Source organism: Aspergillus pseudotamarii, assembly GCF_009193445.1.
Source record: "Aspergillus pseudotamarii strain CBS 117625 unplaced genomic scaffold BDV38scaffold_106, whole genome shotgun sequence".
NCBI classification, from domain to species: domain Eukaryota; kingdom Fungi; phylum Ascomycota; class Eurotiomycetes; order Eurotiales; family Aspergillaceae; genus Aspergillus; species Aspergillus pseudotamarii.
The window spans coordinates 15,132-33,341 of record NW_022475120.1 but is presented as its reverse complement, the minus strand read 5'-3'; the positions used below and the strand labels follow the sequence as shown (position 1 = coordinate 33,341).

Genomic DNA, 18,210 nt, shown 5'->3' with positions numbered 1-18,210 from the left:
GGCTGTGAAAGGCGACTGTATTGCTTTTTCATTGCTTTTTCATTTTTTTTTTTTTTTTTTTTTTTTTTTTTTTTTTTTTTTTTTTTTTTTTTTTTTTTTTTTTTTTATTTTTACCCCCTCGCTTGTTTGAAATTTTCTTCAAACTTGTACTAACAGATTTCAATAATTCGGTATCGAGCGTCTCAGGTCCCAACTTAAATCCATGGTATTTTTTTTTGTTTATCGATAAATACCTGTTTTGTCCCCACCTCCTGGAATTTCAGTTTGTTCTCACTTCTTCCAAACATTCGTCTTTCGTTGATCTGACATTAATTGAGTGAAGAACACTACTCTTGTGTCTCGCTCTTTCTTCTCCTTCTCCCTTCTTAATTGAATCTCTCTTTCCACTTTTTCTGACGGTGTTCTGGTTCGGCCAGATCAATAAATCTAATCGGGACCCGACTCCACTGTGTTTCACACCGCATAGTTTCTACCCCTAAAAAGCGCAGCGGACAGTGATCCATTAGCTCCATTGATCATCCAGTCTTAAATTCGCGGCTCCCTCGTTTGACCGATCATCATTTGCACCACTATCTACCATTAACAATGACCAACCTTACCACCACCACCACAACTCCTGCCCCTGTCGCAGTCTCCATCAAACCCACCATGAACTCCCAACCCGACGACGCCCCTCTCTTCTCGACCTCTCTGATCTCTCCTGAGGTGGTCGCTGTTCTTCCAGAGGGATACACTATCCGTCCTGTTCGCCGCTCCGACTACAAGCGGGGTTTCCTCGACGTACTCCGTGTGTTGACCACCGTCGGCGACATCACTGAGGAGCAATGGAGCCAGCGGTTTGACTGGATATCTGCCCGTAATGACGAGTATTACCTGCTTGTCATCTGCGACAACACAGACCGTGTTGTCGGTACCGGCAGCTTGATTGTCGAGCGGAAGTTCATTCACTCTCTTGGCATGGTCGGGCACATCGAAGATATTGCCGTTGATCAGTCACAGCAGGGAAAGAAGTTGGGCTTGAGGCTCATCCAGGCTTTGGACTACGTGGCTGCTAACGTCGGTTGTTACAAGGTATGCTTTAGTTGACACCCCCCCCCTTTTTTTTTATAGAATGTTCCCGTTGCTAATCTGTTCTTATAGAGCATCCTTGATTGCTCCGAACACAATGAGGGCTTCTACCTCAAGTGTGGCTTTAAGCGAGCCGGCCTGGAAATGGCTCACTATTACTGAAATTAAGATTTGCGGCTAAGGGACTTATACTGGCGTTCAGATAAATGGCTTGGGTTTTGTCTGTGAGAATCCTTCATAATGCCTGAGGGGCCTTCTCTAGAATTCTTGTTCGGGTTTACAAGGCCTGGTGTTCGGGACACGGTTGCTTGGCGAATTAGCTCGCCTATTCTTGGGCTTCGCTCCTGTGGGACTCGGTCGAGGACGCTCTAGAAAGATCAGAGCGGACACTCTTGACGGTGCATGGCATGAGTGGTTTTCGACCTGTCGATCGACTTCTGATGGGCCAATCTCGAGAGATGGGCATGTTCAGATGGGGATTTTTATACCTTTGTCGAATTGATTGCCTATGGGTAGTCGCTAGCATGTTCACTTGGGTAGAGCTAGGATTCCTTGTTACTGCCATCCATTCTATAGACAACATATTAGAGTATCGAAGTAATGTTATAATGTCAATATTTAAAAATACTTATAGCCACTTTAGAGGCGGAGATAGTCTATGATATCCATAACTTTGTCACAGAGGAAGGACAGTGGCCCAAAATCAAGGGAAGTCTTATACTAGATAAGATAAGAGTTCGTTACGCATGGGAACGTCTTGAGAACAATCTAAATCCAATTATGACATTATGTCACATCGTAAACTAAAAAACCCGTACAGGAATCTACAGGCCCAGAGCGACAAACGGCTATCATGTCACATCCATTTTTTCCATTTCCTGGTAAGTACCATGGCGCACAATGACAGAGCCTATCTGAGAGCCGTGCGGGAATCTCGTCCGCAAGAAACCATCGCACATACGCCGATTTATTGCATAAAATTTTGTGAAGGAAACACAAATTCCAGCTCCGGAAACCTCCCGAATTCCTTCATACTCCCCAGCCCAAGCCAAACCGCTTCTATTCCGTTTAACGAGACTTGGCGGCAACCTTGGGGGCAGAGCCCTTAGCACCCTGCTTGCTCTGGATGCGCTGGGCGGTACCCTTGCCGGCGGCAGCGTTCTTGGCCTTCTCGGCCTTCTTAGCCTTCTCGGAAGCGGCCTTCTTCTCCTTGGCGTCCTTGATAGCCTGCTGACGAGCAGCAGCACGGGCCTCAGGGCGCTGGTTGCGGCGCTCCTTGATCACGTCGAGGGAAGCACCAACGATAGCACGCTGGGACTTGACGGCACGACGGGTACGCTTCTTAGCGACTTCCTGTATGCATTGAAAAATATCCCGTCAGCATTTCTGGTCCTGTCCCAACGCTTCGTCACCTGCAGATATATCCCAGCTCCTTTCCGATGTTTCCGCATCGTGCTAGTCGACATGTCCATGCTCCATCATCGGACCCAACCTCACGTCCCGACATGTCGGACCTTTCCGGAAAACCAAAGAAACAACTGCAACCATGGGGAAAATTTGGCGGTACTGACTTCAGAGATACCCTTCTTGTGCTGGCGACGGTAGAGGACAGTCCAGGAGATGCGGCGGGGGTTCTTGCGCTGGAGGAAGAGGGACTCGGACTTTCCATTCTGGAAGCGGAAGATCTTGCTGTCGCCACGGACGTACAGCTTACCCTATAATTGTCTAAATGTCAACGAACATGTCCTGATAAAATTTCGTATATTTTTTTGTGCATGATTTCTTTTTGTATTGGGGGTGGATTGGCTGGCTCGGGGTAGCCTGGGCGAGGGTTTCGTATATTCGGTGTGGAAGAGAGCGTCTCTCTTGCGGAAGTGGACAAAACGCACCTTTCCAGGGTAGATCTTCTGACCGCTGAAAGAATCGTCGTAGGTACGCATCTTGAACGTCGGAGATGCGCAACGAGATGTTGTCGGTTGGCGTTGGGTGGTTGTATCGTATCGGTCGCTGCGGCGAGCTGTTCGCGAGACGCTGACACAATTGTGGTGCGGTGCGGAGCCTCGCTAAAGTGCGACACGTGACCTCGTCTGCCCTTCCCCGTTATGCAACTTCAACTTCTATGAGACATCTGGGGTGGCTATAGGTATTTGGGGATAATTATTATTCACGAGATACCAATTAAGGCCTTGATGCTACTGGGACTAATGGCCATACTTTTATGAATGGCTTTCATGCTGGTATCATGAAATGTTCAATTAAATGTACCCTTGTCCATAGTGATTCGGCTTCAATACATGTTGAAAATGATCAAATATCTCAGCATAAATCTATTTCCGCTCGCTCTTGAAACTCATCTAAGTTCTTTGCAATACTCACCCAGACAAGAGGCTTTTTCAGTGTGCCATACGTAGCCAAACCGGTTCACTCCCCATCCCACATCTTCAATCGTGCCAATCGCAGAGTTCCCAAGGATTTGGCTTGCATTCCTATAGCAAGTATAACGTTAACCACCATACAAGTACTCATAAGTGTCTTCAAACACGGACAAAACATTGGGAATATTACCATGCATTGAATATCATCACATATCTCACTTGGGCATCTACCACAACAGGTCGGACATACACGTCTGCCACAGCCTCCGGGTTCGCTACATAGGGAAAAGGTACTCATGTCTTTGACATGCGAACCCAGCCCCTCAATTATCTGCAATATTTGTGTTGCATTGTCGGATTCCCCAGGCTTATATTCGGTATCGGCAATGATCTGCTTAGCTTCTGCATATCTGCAGCATGCTACGCTACAGATTGGGCAGTTCCCACCACAAGTACTGCACCTCAGGTTCACGGTATTCCATTGTCGGCTGTCCTCCACTCTATGTGGTGACTTGAAATCATTGAGGGAAATGGTTTTCACCTCGGTTCCAGTGAGGCTACGAAGTTGTTCGATCTGATAATGTTAATAACTTTATCAGCTTCCTTTTCAATGAGATCTACCTACCTGTTTTTGGAGACCCTTCTTAGTAGCTTGGTCCCTTGTCTCCGGAGACTTCTTTCCTGAAGGGCTCACTCCTGATGATTGCTGCTTCGTACCCTTCATCGCCGATAGAGGGCTGCCATGAACGAGCTTGTTTGACGTATCTGTCTCCAGGAAGTCCAGATCCAGAAAGATATAATCTGTTCAAGTAGCGGAGTCAGATACCAATCAATCATCAATAACAAGCCACAAGCAAGACACCTAAAGAAAACGACTGAACAGCACATACCATTAGTCGCCCTGATGTACTTCAGATACTTTGGGGTAGGAGGAGTAGTCGGTGACTTCTTTGTCTCGGTGTGAATACCCCCATGCGTCCCTGTTGTGTTGCCATCTATCAAACTAGCAGTGCCGGAACCAGAGCGTTCCGAGCGAGTCGCTTTATCCTGGGAGTGAATCTGGCAGCTGTGCCTATCGGGGTCACCGGGCAGTTTCAAGGGGTTGCCAGTGAAGGTCATCTTCAACCGTCTCTTGAGCGAGCTTACTCTAAGTGTCCCCTCATTGTAGTCGGTATTGACTTCACCCCACTTCACTGTCGATTCTGCCTTAGTATCCTTAGGTTTGGAAATTAGTGGCCGGTTAAGAGTTTCGTCTTCGATTCGAAGGGCTGTTTCGAGTTGAGCTGTGATCTCTTCTGAAAACCTGCCTGGGTCAATCTCATTGATTGTTTTGTTCGAAGCTGTGATACAGATTCTGAGATGTTTCAGCCACGTACTGGAAAGAGGGGGGGATAAGGAAGGATAATTGAATGGGCTCATGATGCTTACTTGTCTTTGTTGTTGTTGGTATGTTCTCTTTTGAATTTTTTCTTTCCTTTACCCTTCGATTTGCCTTTGGGCTTGCTTTTCATGATGACAGTTTATATCGGCTGCTGCTTGGAAGCTCGCGTGCTTGGCTACTATTTGTTGCTAGGGGATGAGAGGGGGTGGGCTAGTCGATGGAGTAGAACCACGGCTGGTATGATGATCTGAAAACATGGTACTGTTTGCTTTTGTGAGTCGTATTCGCTTTTACGCACATGGAGGGTAGCAGTGAATGATGTGAGAGCGGGCCATATGCTGTGGCTGTTCGAAAACCCCTTGCTCTGAGATTACCTGTATACCTTACGATTATACTAATGTTGTACAAGATATTCCAGTTGGTTTCATTGCAAGCCTTTACCTTTTCTTGTTGGGGTATACGTACATGAGGTGAATAAATGCATAAGCGTCTTTGGCCAATCAACCCTATACTGCAATCTCTACTAGTAGATTTGAATCATGTAGCATCGCATTTATTGATGACGACGAACCTGCTGAAACCAGTACCAACTGTCTATTGTCAAGCACAAGATAACTAATTTTATGATGCAAGTGTATAAGAAGGTAATTTGTAATATAAACTTCTAGAGAAATGAAATCGTTCTATCAAAGTGCAGCTCTGATCTGATGGCAAAATAAATGTGAAAACCATATACCCCTTTTTTGCAGCCTCGACTGCTTCGTAGTATAGGAGCACAAAAGGGCCGTGAGCCAGAGCTGAGATCTATCATCGATGTGTTGAGCAGATGCATGATAACAGGGCCTCTCTTTCAAGGAAATGATATAAGATCTCTCAAGGGCATGATACTGATCCAAAAGATAGTTGCCGGGAGGGCCTAGGCTCGCAGTATAACTTTTGTTTTCATGGTCACATCACAACGTATTGGTTCATATTCCGTCATAGTGGATTTTGTTGAGTCACTCCTCAATAATCTAAGTCATGGCATGTGTTCTGGTCCATTCCCTAGCGGTCTGTATCGCAGCGGGCTCATCCTCCTTCCAGCGCTGAGCGACATCATTTGCAAGCGGGTCATCTGGGTTCGGAGCTCCAAGCAAGGCTTGGATAGAGAGCAGAATCGTACGGATTTGGAGCGCAGGGGACCAGTTGTCTAACACGCATTAGCCTGTCGATATCTTTTAGGGGAGATCCCTAGCAAAGGCTTACTCTTCAGGACATCCAAGCAGATACGTCCGAGACGGTCGATGTTGGGGTGGTAGATCTTGGTCAAGAATCGAATCTTGGGAGGAGTCATAGGATAATCTTCGGGCAAGAACAGTTCAAGACGGAAGATACCACCTTTGTCGGCAATTAGCAATCACATTGTTCCTTCCCCCTATATATGAGGGCATGTGCACTATACCTTCATATGGAGATTGGGCCGGTCCATGGATCGAAACATCGAAATAACGCAGGTTGTCTTCATGAGGCACAGCATTGATACCGGGAACCCTAAAAGAGCCAAAGCATCAATGATAGTTCTTTATTTCCACTATGAGTAAATTACTTACGGCTCCGCCATAAGGCGCTCAGTCTCCTTCACTATTCTTTTCGGTAACGCCATTTTTGAACGACCAGAACTAAACGGTAAACGTCCCCGCGTGTAATCCAAGGTGGGGCTTAGAGTTCTGTTTTCAGATCTTCTTTTTATTCCTGAACAACAGCTATAACTAGTGAGTTCAAGTGTTTCCCAAGATGGATGCAGATTCCAACACGGAGGAAATGATGCAAGTTTGGGCCAGGATCCGCAAGGAACCGTTTAGTCACAGCCGGAAGATCCTATGCTATGAAGGTTACCAAACCATCAGCAAATGCAACGGGCAGAGGGGTACTTTATCTCACCGCCTTCTGTATTCAGCTAGACACGGGAGCGCATATGGACCATAAGCGCAACTTGCTATCCTAAGCCCGATAGGGATGCCTTGGGAGGTTCGCCCGTCTCCACACCACCTCGAAGTTGCGGAGATGTTATAGCTACCAGAATCAAGTCATTGAGGTGGCTCAAGCTTTTGTTATATGTGTGAGTGTACACATGTACTAAACCTTGACGCTGGAGTTATCTCTCTACCTTATCAACTTAATTTACAATGGATCCTTAAAAACAACTACTAGTGCTGTATCATTGTGCAATGTGTGACAGTTCCGTCGTTACCTTCACTTCGTACATTTGACGAGACTATTTCGAATCCATCGAAATGAAAGCACTTTCTAGTGCCGTACAATCCTTTCTATCGATGATTTGTAGGAAGACTTGAAACCCGACACATCCGCCAAGGTACTCGGAAGGAGTCGGTAAATACCTCGAAGGGAGCAGAAAATTGAGCACCGGAGGCTCCTCAACTACATAATGGTCGATCCTAGTGAGCCTAGGCCGCTCACCTCGGCATTCGAAAGTCCGACTTTTGGAGAGGATAGTTCCTTCCATGTCGAGCAGCCCGTGGGGTCTATGTCAATATCGCCATGTGGACGAGACGTAGTTCTGGCTTCAAAGGAGGGTCTCCATATCATCGATTTGGATTCACCATATTCACCACCTCGATACCTCCCTCACCATACACCATGGGAGGTCGCGGATGTTCAGTGGTCACCGTTCGCTGCTCGAGATTATTGGGTCGTCAGTACATCGAACCAGAAGGCATTGGTTTGGAACTTGGCAACGAAGTCCTGCCAGAACTCAATTGAGCATGTACTGCATGCTCACACTCGCGCAATAACCGATATAAACTTCTCCGCTCATCATCCCGACGCCTTAGCGACCTGTGCCGTGGACAGTTTTGTCCATTGCTGGGATCTGCGATCCCCTTCTCGACCTGCCATCTCGTTCTCGGATTGGTTTGCCGGCGCAACTCAAGTTAAATGGAACAGACAGGATCCAAATGTCATCGCCAGCTCCCATGATAAATTCCTAAGGATATGGGACAAGAGAAAAGGTGCTTATCCAATTCGGTCCATCGAGGCCCACGATACCAAGATCTATGGTGTTGATTGGAACAGAGTTCGCCCAGGAGCGGTAACAACGTGTGCTTTAGATAAGACGATCAAGTTTTGGGATTATACAGTCGAAGGTGAAGAGCCGGAGAAGGTAATTAGAACGCCTTTTCCGGTATGGCGCGCCAGGAATACCCCATTTGGATGGGGTGTTTTAGCAATGCCACAGAGAGGCAACAGCGATCTTCATCTATATAGTCGCCGGGCTGGGGAAGGTGAAGATCCCGGCAAAGACCTTCCCCTTGTGCACAGCTTCCCAGGACATAAAGGTCAGGTTAAGGAATTCCTGTGGAGAGCGCGTGGAGGCGTGGTCGATGGAGCTGATCACAGGGATTTTCAGCTAGTATCGTGGGGAACTGACAGGGAACTTCGTCTGCACAGGGCTGATCCGGATGTCATGCGTGGCGTCGGCTACGAAAAGGGAAAATCATTTATTTCCAACATAAACCTCACCCGCAATGGCGCCGTCTACAAGAGCTTCCGTGATGAAGATGGCAGTCGAGCATATGATGATACAGATTCTCTATCCGCATTTCAGGAGCCTGTCTCCGGCTCATCCCGTGCCTTGGGTTTGAACACCATATCTGTGCCGTACACTCGGCCGTGGACCCAGGGCGGTAACACGGATTCCAGAATCGGTATGCAAGGCAGAAGTAACCTCCGAACCGATACGAACCCCATATCCTGGATGCGAGGCGTGAAAATATCGGGTTGGGATGTCGAAACTCTAGGTGATGAGATCACACATGTGGGAGAGAAGTTCACTAAGGTCGATTTTGACTCCGTGGATGTCAGGCAACGGAAGGCAACTATATCTTTGCATGGACCTTGGGGGCCGGAAGGTGACTCGCTCTTCTTGAAAGTGGACATAAAATTCCCTGCCGACTACCCAAGAACTGCAATGCCAACGTTCAGTGTGCAGAGGACATCGGCTGTCACAGACGAACTTGCCGACAAGCTTGTTGCAGAATTACGTACCATTGCAGAGACTTTCCTCTCTCATAAAAGAGGCTGCCTTGAAGGGGTTGTTCGCTACTTGTTAGGTGAAACCAGTCTGGAAGAAAGCATAGCCTGGATATTGGGCGAAACAACTGAGACCGTCAAATCACCCATCAGCGGTCAGCTAGAGACGGGAGAGTCAAGCGACGAAGATGAAGTAGGATTGTCTCAGAGTCAAGAACTGGGGATGAGTTCTGAACTGCTACGGCCAGTCAATGCAAATGTAATGGTACCTGTGGCTAAGGCATGTGGTGCTCTTTGGGCCAATGATGGTCGCTTAGTCTGCTTTTTCCCTACTAAAAAGGACAAGTCGGCATCTCTGTTGGAGAATTTGGGTTTCAAGGAAATGACGAGGCTGTCGAGGGCAGACAAAGTTTTTGAGGGATTCGGCCGTCTGCAAACGAGTTCGCCCGGACCACGGGCTTCGGGTACAATGACTAGCACCGACGATGGCACCTCCGATTACTCCGATGACTCGGATGCGGAGACCTCCAGCTCTTCTGGTTCTTCTGGTATCCTATCGACCTTGCAACACCGATTTCCAACGCCGCAAACATGGCGCAGTGCTGGCAGTCTTGGGCTATATAAGCCGCGGTCCACAGACAATTCTCAGAGGTCAACAGTTGGTATGATGACTTCGAAAGTGACTGAAAATCCGCAAAACATTGTATCTATCCATGACCTCAGTGAGTTATTACCAGCAAAACGCGAACTGGCAAACAAATACCGTATCTGCGGTAAAGGTACTGATGTATGTGCCCACAATGCTGCGGTTGCTCTCGATCATGGCTTCTATGAGCTAGCTAGGATATGGGGCCTCGTCAAGTTGGTCTTGCACAATAATAAAAAGCCTATCCCGACATCTGGCCTGGACACCGGTGAAAGACCCCAGCAAGTGCAGAGGAAAGATAGTGCCGTCGATCTGAGCTATGATCTCGGAAATCAAGACCAGCATCCAAAAGATACTGTCAATGGTGTGATTCAATGGGGAGACCATCCTTTCGGTGGACAATGGCTTGTTCCTGCTCTCTTCGAACATTTTGAACGGGTCGGTGACGTACAGATGGTAGCGATGCTAAGTTGTGTTCTGCATGAATCAGATCATGAGAAGTACTCGCCGAACGGGGAACACCACCCCAGCAAAATAGTATCAAAGAGGGTAGACGATCAGTCCTTATCGTTAAATAATTACGCTACCCAGGCAGCCTCGCACAGTAAATTTCACACGACAACACCCCTAGGATCCACACCGAAGGACAGCCATACTACACCCATCACGCAGAGCTCTGGACGATCGTCTTCTGAAATTTGGCGTCTTGACTCAACTCCTCCCTATTCCACAGGCACAACTCCTCCTTTAGCATCGCGTGCTGCAGGTTTCGCAGCAGAGAGGAAGGCTATGAGCCATACTGCGTCCATAGCTGCCTCACCTGACCAACAATCTCAGCCGCGTAGCGCATCGGGCCTTGGTTCTGTTCTTGCTTCTTCCCTTTCCCGATCTTTCACTTTTGGCCCCTCATCAGCCTCACCACCGGCCAGTGCGTTGTACCGAAAAAAGCAAAGCCCCAGCGGCAGCCCTAACACGACCGGGGGTATCTGGCCTGCGAGTACTTTCATATCCAAACCTGTGTCAGCAGTTCCTGACTACCTTACCACATCCACTGCTCCTACCTCTCAGACACATTCTGACACAGAGAGTGAAAGACCGGAAAAGAACCAAACCTCGAAGCCACGAGCGAAGCTACGGGTGGCGTTGAAAAACCGTGACGCTTTTGAGGGTGACGGGGTCACACAAAACACTTTCATCGAAAGCAAGAAGGACGGCCTGTATCGATCGTACCGGCAGGCATACGCCCATTTGCTATCAATCTGGGGCTTGCCTATACAGCGCAGTGAAGTCCTGAAAATTGGGCGAGTTAATAACCACTCTAGCGACACAGACTTCCGTCAATGGGGTTACAACAGTCCGAGGTCATCGCTTTCATTACCGACCCTCAGACATAGAGGTTCGGTGAACTCGACTCTGGAAGCTGGTATCCAGGGACTGGAAATCCAACGACACTGCATTCGGTGTGGCCGCCCCCTGCAAATGTCAATATTCACCAGTGAACCCGCGACGGAGATGGCAGCCAAAAGCCAAATGAAGGGAGATCCTACACCCACGATCTGCACAGGTTGCAATCCAAAACAACCTATTCCCCTCAAACTCCCTTGCGTTATATGCGGGGAGGTGGTTGACGGAATGCTCACGCCTTGTCTCAATTGCGGCCACGTCAGTTGCTTTGACTGCCATCAGGGCTGGTTCTCGGGGTTATCTCATGCACTACAAGATGACAAGGCCAATGGCATTATAGACATGCACGACAGTGATCAGGAATACCAATACTGTCCCACCGGATGTGGCTGCAAATGTTCGGAGCACATCGTCACAAATATTCCGAGGCCTTGGAGCCCATCCTCGCCAACACCGGAGGGTGAGACTAGTCCTTTGACCAAACCTCGGAAACAACCTGATATTTTATCCAACGTTGGCCAGCACGAAGATGATCTCGATCAATGGCATACATCACCATTTGCTTCCCTTGCTCGGGGTCTGGGAGGCGGTTTGAGTAGGGGGTTACGACCCAAAGAGGATAGGCGAAAATCTAAGTCTTCCATTTCTGGGTTTGTACCAAAACGAACTGCCATGAATCAAGTGGAAAGTACATGGCAGTAATTTGTATGGTTTGTGCGTTTTGTGTTTCATTTTGGGAGCGAATTACGTATACCCCTATGTTGTGTTCGTTCGCATTTATATATATGTTCATTAGCTCGATTGATATCTTGATACCTCTTATCCCATAGTATCACTGTCCTTATCTAAACCTGATTTCATATCCATCGTCAAATGACCCAACCTATTTCTGTGTAATCCTAAGCATGGCCATCCAATCCTCCTAATAAGCAAGTTCCTTTGGAAAAAGTCAAACCATCCACCCCTATCCCACTAAATAACAACAGCCACATGATCATCCATATAATCCCCAATATTTCCCAAGAAACACGCCGCCAGAATCGAAACACCACCAAACGCAATGCTAGCATAATATACCCACTTATAGCTCTCCGAATAGGCCATCTGCCCTGCTGCCACAACAGCCTGATACGCAGTGTCATTTCCTGCGATTCCAGGAATCTCGCGCAGACCGTCTAATAACGAGGCCCCGGTGAGTTCGATTGCTTCGGCAATGTAGGTAGTATTCGTGATATTGAGCTTTGTGAGCATGACGCCGCCGATGTAATGTTTGGCATTTGGAACGAATTTGGATATGAAGACGTTGTAGTAGATCGTGTAGCCGATGCTGCCGCCGACAACGCGGATGGAGAGGGTGAGGGCGGAGATTGTTGCAATTAGATCCTATTGGGGGTGTCAGTTGTGTCTCTTCTGATTTATTCTTCAAATATTGTAGGTTGACAAAATTCTTACATCTGGACAGATGATGGTTGTCATGATAGAGGCTGGAACTACGATTCCGCCGATACCTAGGCCGGCGAGAGTGAGTAGGCCCCATAGTTGGTACAGGTTGTCGGGACGGGCAATTGAGATTGCGCCGCAGCCTGAAGACTGTTAGCTAGGTTTTATGTGATAAGATGGTAGTTGTTGGGGGTGTACGAACCAGCGGTCATGAGGATACTGCTGATGATTAATAGTTCTTTATTGTGGCCTCGTAGCAGACTCAATAGCCACAGTGTGATGCAGGCACCGCCCATGATGCCAAATCCGATTGGTAAGCTTCTGACGCCAACTTCGACAGGATCATGCCCGTATACGTTGAACGACTGGGTGGGCCAGAACATGATCACGGAGAAAAAGTTTGCACCGGAGATGAAGGTGATAACTAGGGTTAAACCCAGGGTACGAGGTTCTTGCTTCAGGCGACTGGGGAAGATAGGGTACTTTGCGCCGTAGACTTCCCAAACACCGAAAATGACTAGGAGAGCGAATCCGAGGATGAGTGGCACGAGGACATGCGCTGATGACCAAGCGTACTGTAGCATAGGTGAGCTCTGAGAGCAAGCAACATTGGAGTAATAAGATTGTGATACCTGATAACCGCCCCATTGCATTCCGGCCATGAACAAGATAAGTCCCACAATGCTGAGAAAGCCACCGACATAGTCAACCCGACTCATGACCTCTTTGGGAGATAATCCCTCTGAATTAATCCTTGGTGGCGGATAGTAGAATAGCGCCGTGATCAACAAACCGAAACCATTCCAGGCACCGCAGAATGCCCCGACATATCGCCAACCGCTATGCGCTGCTATAAGCTGAGCCCATAATACAGATGGGCAGAACGGCACTATAGTGAAGATTAAGACGGCGACATATTTGCCTCGCTGTCTGGTAGGCGCCATCTCAGATGTTGCAGCTAATGCGGTCAACTCGTTGACACCCGCACCTGCACCTGCGATGGCCATTCCACCTAGTAGTGGTTAGCTAGAAAGGAGGCCATGCTGGTAAGCCAGGGCCTTACTAATGAATGTATTCATCGTGTGTGCAGTACTGCTCACAATCATCCCGACACAAATGAGCGAAACTCCAATTAGGGCAACATAGCGACGACCTATCAGATCGGAAAGGGATCCAACAAATGGACAGACACCGGCAAGAGCGAGGAGGTTAGCTAAAACCTGCACAATATCAAATAACTGTAAGCTCAACTGTTTTGTTGAATATGGGAAGGCACAGGACCCACAAACCAAACCCATCGATCTGATCCGCCTATATCTCCATAGATGTAGGGTGGAATTCCTCCTGTTCATCAATTAGTGTAAAAGACGTAAGACGTAGTTTCGATTAGAACTCACCAAACAGATAGACAGGAATCTGACTGCCGGTCCATAAGAAGGCCATGGCTGTAAAGCCCATAAACCGACGGAAAGTCATCTGGCATTGAAAGTAGACTAGTCATTTCTCGACATCCTTGATGAAAGGTTGGAAGGCGTTATAGAGACATTATAACAGAGCTTACAGGAGGCTCAGACACTTGCTCCCCCGACTCGTCCGCATAGTCACCCGATCCAACATCTTCTTGGTGACTATAGCCCTGTTTGTCATGGCTATTGTCCATATGTCCGACAGTCTTTTCATCCGCTTGCGATTGAGTGGAGTTATTGGTGAGCTCCATGACTGCTGCTGCTCTCCTATTCCAAGAGGGGGAAAGTGGGAAATATTCGAGTTAGAAATTCAATCCGCGCAACCTTGCAGTAGACACATAAGGTCATCAATTGTATGCTTCACGGTTGGGGTCAAGGCAATCGTAAGAAGTCAAGCAAATGTAGAGTAGGTTAAGTATAACAAGCTTTCCCCAAGCTCAGGCCTGTATCTTATATTCTCCAGACTATGGGTACACAATGAATTCCACAATAAGCATGGATCGACGATGCTTAAGTATTGCTGCCTCGTGCGAATGGTGATAATCGAAAGTGGTGGCGAATGAAGGCCGGCACCAATCGGAGACGTAGACAAAAAGAGCCTAGAAACCGGTGATATTTCCAAACCGAGACGCAGCCGAGGCGTTTTGCATGTTTCTGAAGTTGTCAATGCGCTATTACCGAACCATATCTAAGGTGGATTCCGGGGAAAATGCGGGGGAGACGTGGAGAAGGTTTCCATGATCGATGGTCTAGACAAGAAATGGTTTGGGTCAAGAGACAGCACAACTGGAATTTTTCACGTAAGAAAATATTCACTCTATGGGAAGGTCTTTATGGTCTTGTGGACCTCCCTCTCTACAAAATTACCGTATATATACAAACATACAAGGAATACCACAAATTGGGAAAATCGCTCAAAAAGGGTCCTCTGGGCAAAGCCCTACCAAATACTCTAATCCCTCGGCATTTGACCCCAGCATCCAAATATTCCCCCCCCCCCCAAAATAGTAAGGCATTAGCAAGGCATCAGTAATTAAGGCGTCGAGTCAAATAAAGATCCTTTAACAGATAGGAATATCGGGACTCTTGCATCTCAGTACCGCTCCCCAATCTTCTCAAGTTTATACTTCTTGGGAACAACGAAAAGGGCAGATGCTTGAACACAAATTCTTCCAACTGGGTCGCGTACTTCTCCCATCACGTAAGCCTTGCTATCCGTGGTACGTTCTCGTTCGATGGTAGAATGGAAGGTATAGAAATTGCCCGAATATACCGGAGCGCGGTATTTAATCTCAAGGTTTGCCGTAACTCCTGTACGCTCTGGAAAATGGCGGATTGCGACACGGCCTAGATTCTCATCAATTACGGTGGCAAGAGCTCCGCCGTGGACAACAGTCGGCCATCCTTCGAGGCCATTCCCGAGATAGACAACGCTAACGGCCTTCCGCTCCTTGTCGTTCCAAAAGACTTTCTGTATGATGAATCAGCTAAATGCTATCATTATGATTCAATTGCTCCAATGCGAGTTGAATAGTTGAGAAGCTCTGTACGACAGTTACACTGCCCTAAGCTCTCTTTACGGCGGCAGGTTCGCAGCATGTCGCACAGTAGGAGCCTAGAGAAGAGACGAACCTGCAGCGCTAATCCCCGACTCCCTTTCAATGGACCAGATGTAAATCTCTGCTTCTTGTCCTCCTCAGAATAGTTCCCATACACGTCCGCTTCCACATAGTCCGGATTGTTTCGGAGCTCCTGCACGATAGGCAGCCCAGTCTCGTATACTCGACGAATCTCCTCCAGTTTTAGGACATCTTCTGTCGTTTCTGGCGCTGCCGGTGCAGAAACCTTATTATCCATCCATTTCCCTGCCGCGACCCCGAGGCCACCAAAGATTCCGGCATAGATCAGTCGTCGCGGCCACTTCGATCTCTCAGGTGCAGATTGATGGGTTATAGTGCTGGTGCTTCTTGAGATCTGAGCATTGAGTCGCAATGTCAGCTGAGACTGAGATCCTAGGCTGCGTAACCGGGACTGTAGGGCTCTGCGAGTGCCAAACATGGTGTTCACATCGCAATCTTGCGGGTGGTCACGAAACTTGAATTCGCTACGAGCTAATGATTCATATGCCGAGGCATCTAGTTTGGGATCACGTGATACGGAGTACGATATCTCTATGGCTCTTGAGCAGCTGGGTCTAGATATTTTCTTTATTCTAACCATTTGAGTCTATCCAACCTAGCTCGCCTGAAGGTCCCTGGCTCAGAGAATCTTCCCTTAGTAGAATCCGACGAACAGAATCAAGCTGGGTGTCACGACAAAGATACAACACGAATAAAAAGTCAAACTGTTTTCCCCACTGATACAGACATCTCTCGTGTTCCACATATGCACGTAATGTTATTATCATTATTCAGCCTGTTATTTCACGAAACCAAAGCCGTTGCTGCCTTAGTCCGCAGTGGGCAGGTCAATCGCGCGGTAGAGGAGAATCAACGCAGAATGGGACTCGCCTATATAACTGTCAGTAGGAGATCTATATTATTTTCAATCCTTGAATGAACATACCGCCGCCAGAAAGAGTCTCAATCTTCTCTGCCTCCACTTCGGTCACTTTCTCATCGTTGAACCACCACCACTTTCCATCCTCTTCCTTGTTACCATGGGCTTGTTTCTTGACATATGCAGTGTAGTGGCCACTGTCAGCGCTAGCACCTTGATGTGTGATTACTCCACGTAGCTCATAAAGGCCTGACTTGTTGGTACCCTCGTCAGAGCGGAGCTTCGGGTCGATAAGTTCGGAAAGCTCCTTCTTTGCCGCAAGGATAGAAGCTGCCTTCTCAGCCTCATATTCTGCATCGGACTTAAAGATGTCAGTCATTGCGGAATCATCATCCTTCTCGGTACCCTTTGATGCATCTTTGCGTTCTTCGGCAGCTTTCTTCTTCTGCATTGGCTCCAAAGACTCAGATTCCGCTTCAGTTTTCTTCTCTTCATCCCGCTGATGGGCAAGCTTCTGGCGCTTGCGAGCACGCTCAACATCGAGTTCTTCCTTTCGGATCTCCCGTACTTTGTCTCGAATAGGGATAAGCTCCTTTTTGAGCTCATCTGTACAGAAGTCTACCGCATCCAGCTCGGCAGGGAATGTAACCTTACGCATGATCTTGGCCTTCTTCTGGGTTTCGCGCTTCCAAAAGAAACGGACGAAGTGCACAGTCAAGTATTTGGGCAATCGAGCGATGCTTGAACGCTTTGTGTAAATGGCATCACGGTCTAGAGTAGGGGAACGCTTTTCAATCTTCTCTTCAAGACCGGCTTTTATGCCATCATGCAAATGGTTTGTTTCTTTACCGATGTGACAATCAAGCTTGTAGAAGATGTCCGAGCTTGGGGTGGGTTGCTCGCCAGCCTCTTTCGCTCCTGGCTCATCACATTCAGTAACAGACTCAAACCTTCCAGCAAGGTATTTATCCACAAAAGATACTTCATTGCTAGATTCACCTTCACCCTCCTTGATCATCAGCTTGTTCCGCAGTTGGGTAACAATTTGAGACCATGCCTCTTCAGCATCTTGCTGGGCATAACCATGGCCGTTTCGATCCCTCTGAGCGAACTGAGGGAACACATTCCTCAAAGCATTAAGGAACATAAGAGGCGGAAACCCCTCCTGCGTTTCGGACATTTGCTTGAATAGGTCCCGCAAAGAAGCCGTAAGGTCCATTGAGGCGCCGAGGCCACCAAGACCAAAATTGCTGAGATTCGAGAGGTTTGATGCTCCACCAGCACCTGCCGAAGGATGATATCTCAGAAGCTCCTGCTGGAGCTCGGGAACACTCCTCAATGTCTGCAGCGTAGAGTTGAGGTAGCAGGTATTGCCAAGGTTCTGAAGGCCAGCAGGCGTAGCTCCCTCTGCTCTTGCAGCTTCAGCTTCCGTCATATCCTCCAGGAACTTCACTGCTTCTTTCGGGCGACCCAAATCCCCGGATCCTTGGCCTCCAGATGGTGTGCCCATCATCATGAATGTCTGGCCTGATTTGGCGTTGAGCGAGGACAATGGAGTCTCATCCTTAAGTTGTCCTCCTTTGACCAGAATTTTCTGTCGTTCGGGTTCCACGCCGGTGAGGGAATATAATTGGTACTTAAGCGTTTCACCGTTCGAGGATAGATCAAGCTCGACCTCATGACGTTTGCCCTGGTGCTTCACGATAACTGGGGTCTATGAGTTAGAAGCTTTCGAAAATATCAGATTCATATAGAAGAGTAATAGGGTCGTTACCTGGTATAGACGCCATTTTGTCTTTATTTTTGAGTGTAATCTCAGAAAGCGCTTGATGAAAGTGACGCATAAACAAGAGCATCATCATCTGTTAACGCTTCGGGGAGGCGTGGGGCAGAGAATGCAAA

General features: G+C 47.9%; 8 protein-coding genes across 8 annotated transcripts; 2 read left to right on the top strand and 6 right to left on the bottom strand.

Moving 5' to 3' along the window:
• The first annotated feature begins 143 nt into the window (after window positions 1–143).
• Window positions 144–1,705, top strand: gup1 (glucosamine 6-phosphate N-acetyltransferase). Its single transcript, XM_032056252.1, has 2 exons — window positions 144–1,071; window positions 1,141–1,705. Exons 1-2 carry the CDS (start codon window positions 586–588, stop codon window positions 1,228–1,230), a joined length of 576 nt encoding a protein of 191 aa, XP_031907598.1. The 5' UTR covers window positions 144–585; the 3' UTR covers window positions 1,231–1,705.
• Window positions 1,706–1,724: 19 nt separating this feature from the next.
• On the bottom strand, window positions 1,725–3,055 carry BDV38DRAFT_264104 (60S ribosomal protein eL24). Its single transcript, XM_032056251.1, has 3 exons — window positions 2,958–3,055; window positions 2,640–2,783; window positions 1,725–2,421 (listed from the first exon to the last, which is right to left on the bottom strand). The coding sequence occupies exons 1-3, from the start codon at window positions 3,006–3,008 to the stop codon at window positions 2,137–2,139; spliced, it is 480 nt and encodes a 159-aa protein (XP_031907597.1). The 5' UTR covers window positions 3,009–3,055; the 3' UTR covers window positions 1,725–2,136.
• Window positions 3,056–3,418: 363 nt separating this feature from the next.
• BDV38DRAFT_275851 (uncharacterized protein) lies at window positions 3,419–4,954 on the bottom strand (the record flags this gene model as incomplete). The annotated part of the gene is made up of 6 exons (XM_032058098.1): window positions 3,419–3,554; window positions 3,694–3,718; window positions 3,759–4,017; window positions 4,069–4,244; window positions 4,334–4,818; window positions 4,872–4,954. 6 exons carry the CDS (start codon window positions 4,952–4,954, stop codon window positions 3,419–3,421), a joined length of 1,164 nt encoding a protein of 387 aa, XP_031907596.1.
• A 412-nt stretch (window positions 4,955–5,366) lies between these two features.
• On the bottom strand, window positions 5,367–6,670 carry BDV38DRAFT_264102 (E2 ubiquitin-conjugating protein UBC13). Its single transcript, XM_032056250.1, has 4 exons — window positions 6,414–6,670; window positions 6,266–6,354; window positions 6,070–6,201; window positions 5,367–6,013 (listed from the first exon to the last, which is right to left on the bottom strand). Exons 1-4 carry the CDS (start codon window positions 6,464–6,466, stop codon window positions 5,838–5,840), a joined length of 450 nt encoding a protein of 149 aa, XP_031907595.1. The 5' UTR covers window positions 6,467–6,670; the 3' UTR covers window positions 5,367–5,837.
• Window positions 6,671–6,867: 197 nt separating this feature from the next.
• On the top strand, window positions 6,868–11,726 carry BDV38DRAFT_264100 (Mtc5p). Its single transcript, XM_032056249.1, has one exon. The coding sequence runs from the start codon at window positions 7,250–7,252 to the stop codon at window positions 11,603–11,605; it is 4,356 nt and encodes a 1,451-aa protein (XP_031907594.1). The 5' UTR covers window positions 6,868–7,249; the 3' UTR covers window positions 11,606–11,726.
• On the bottom strand, window positions 11,708–14,330 carry BDV38DRAFT_264097 (putative MFS drug efflux pump). Its single transcript, XM_032056248.1, has 8 exons — window positions 13,905–14,330; window positions 13,741–13,819; window positions 13,629–13,687; window positions 13,407–13,563; window positions 12,976–13,355; window positions 12,546–12,918; window positions 12,356–12,486; window positions 11,708–12,286 (listed from the first exon to the last, which is right to left on the bottom strand). Exons 1-8 carry the CDS (start codon window positions 14,058–14,060, stop codon window positions 11,876–11,878), a joined length of 1,746 nt encoding a protein of 581 aa, XP_031907593.1. The 5' UTR covers window positions 14,061–14,330; the 3' UTR covers window positions 11,708–11,875.
• Window positions 14,331–14,810: 480 nt separating this feature from the next.
• Window positions 14,811–15,875, bottom strand: BDV38DRAFT_264096 (PaaI family thioesterase). Its single transcript, XM_032056247.1, has 2 exons — window positions 15,442–15,875; window positions 14,811–15,280 (listed from the first exon to the last, which is right to left on the bottom strand). Exons 1-2 carry the CDS (start codon window positions 15,865–15,867, stop codon window positions 14,903–14,905), a joined length of 804 nt encoding a protein of 267 aa, XP_031907592.1. The 5' UTR covers window positions 15,868–15,875; the 3' UTR covers window positions 14,811–14,902.
• A 268-nt stretch (window positions 15,876–16,143) lies between these two features.
• BDV38DRAFT_16680 (ubiquitin-specific protease UBP6) lies at window positions 16,144–18,132 on the bottom strand. Its single transcript, XM_032051890.1, has 3 exons — window positions 18,083–18,132; window positions 16,375–18,015; window positions 16,144–16,319 (listed from the first exon to the last, which is right to left on the bottom strand). Exons 1-3 carry the CDS (start codon window positions 18,096–18,098, stop codon window positions 16,258–16,260), a joined length of 1,719 nt encoding a protein of 572 aa, XP_031907591.1. The 5' UTR covers window positions 18,099–18,132; the 3' UTR covers window positions 16,144–16,257.
• Between the last annotated feature and the right edge of the window lie 78 nt (window positions 18,133–18,210).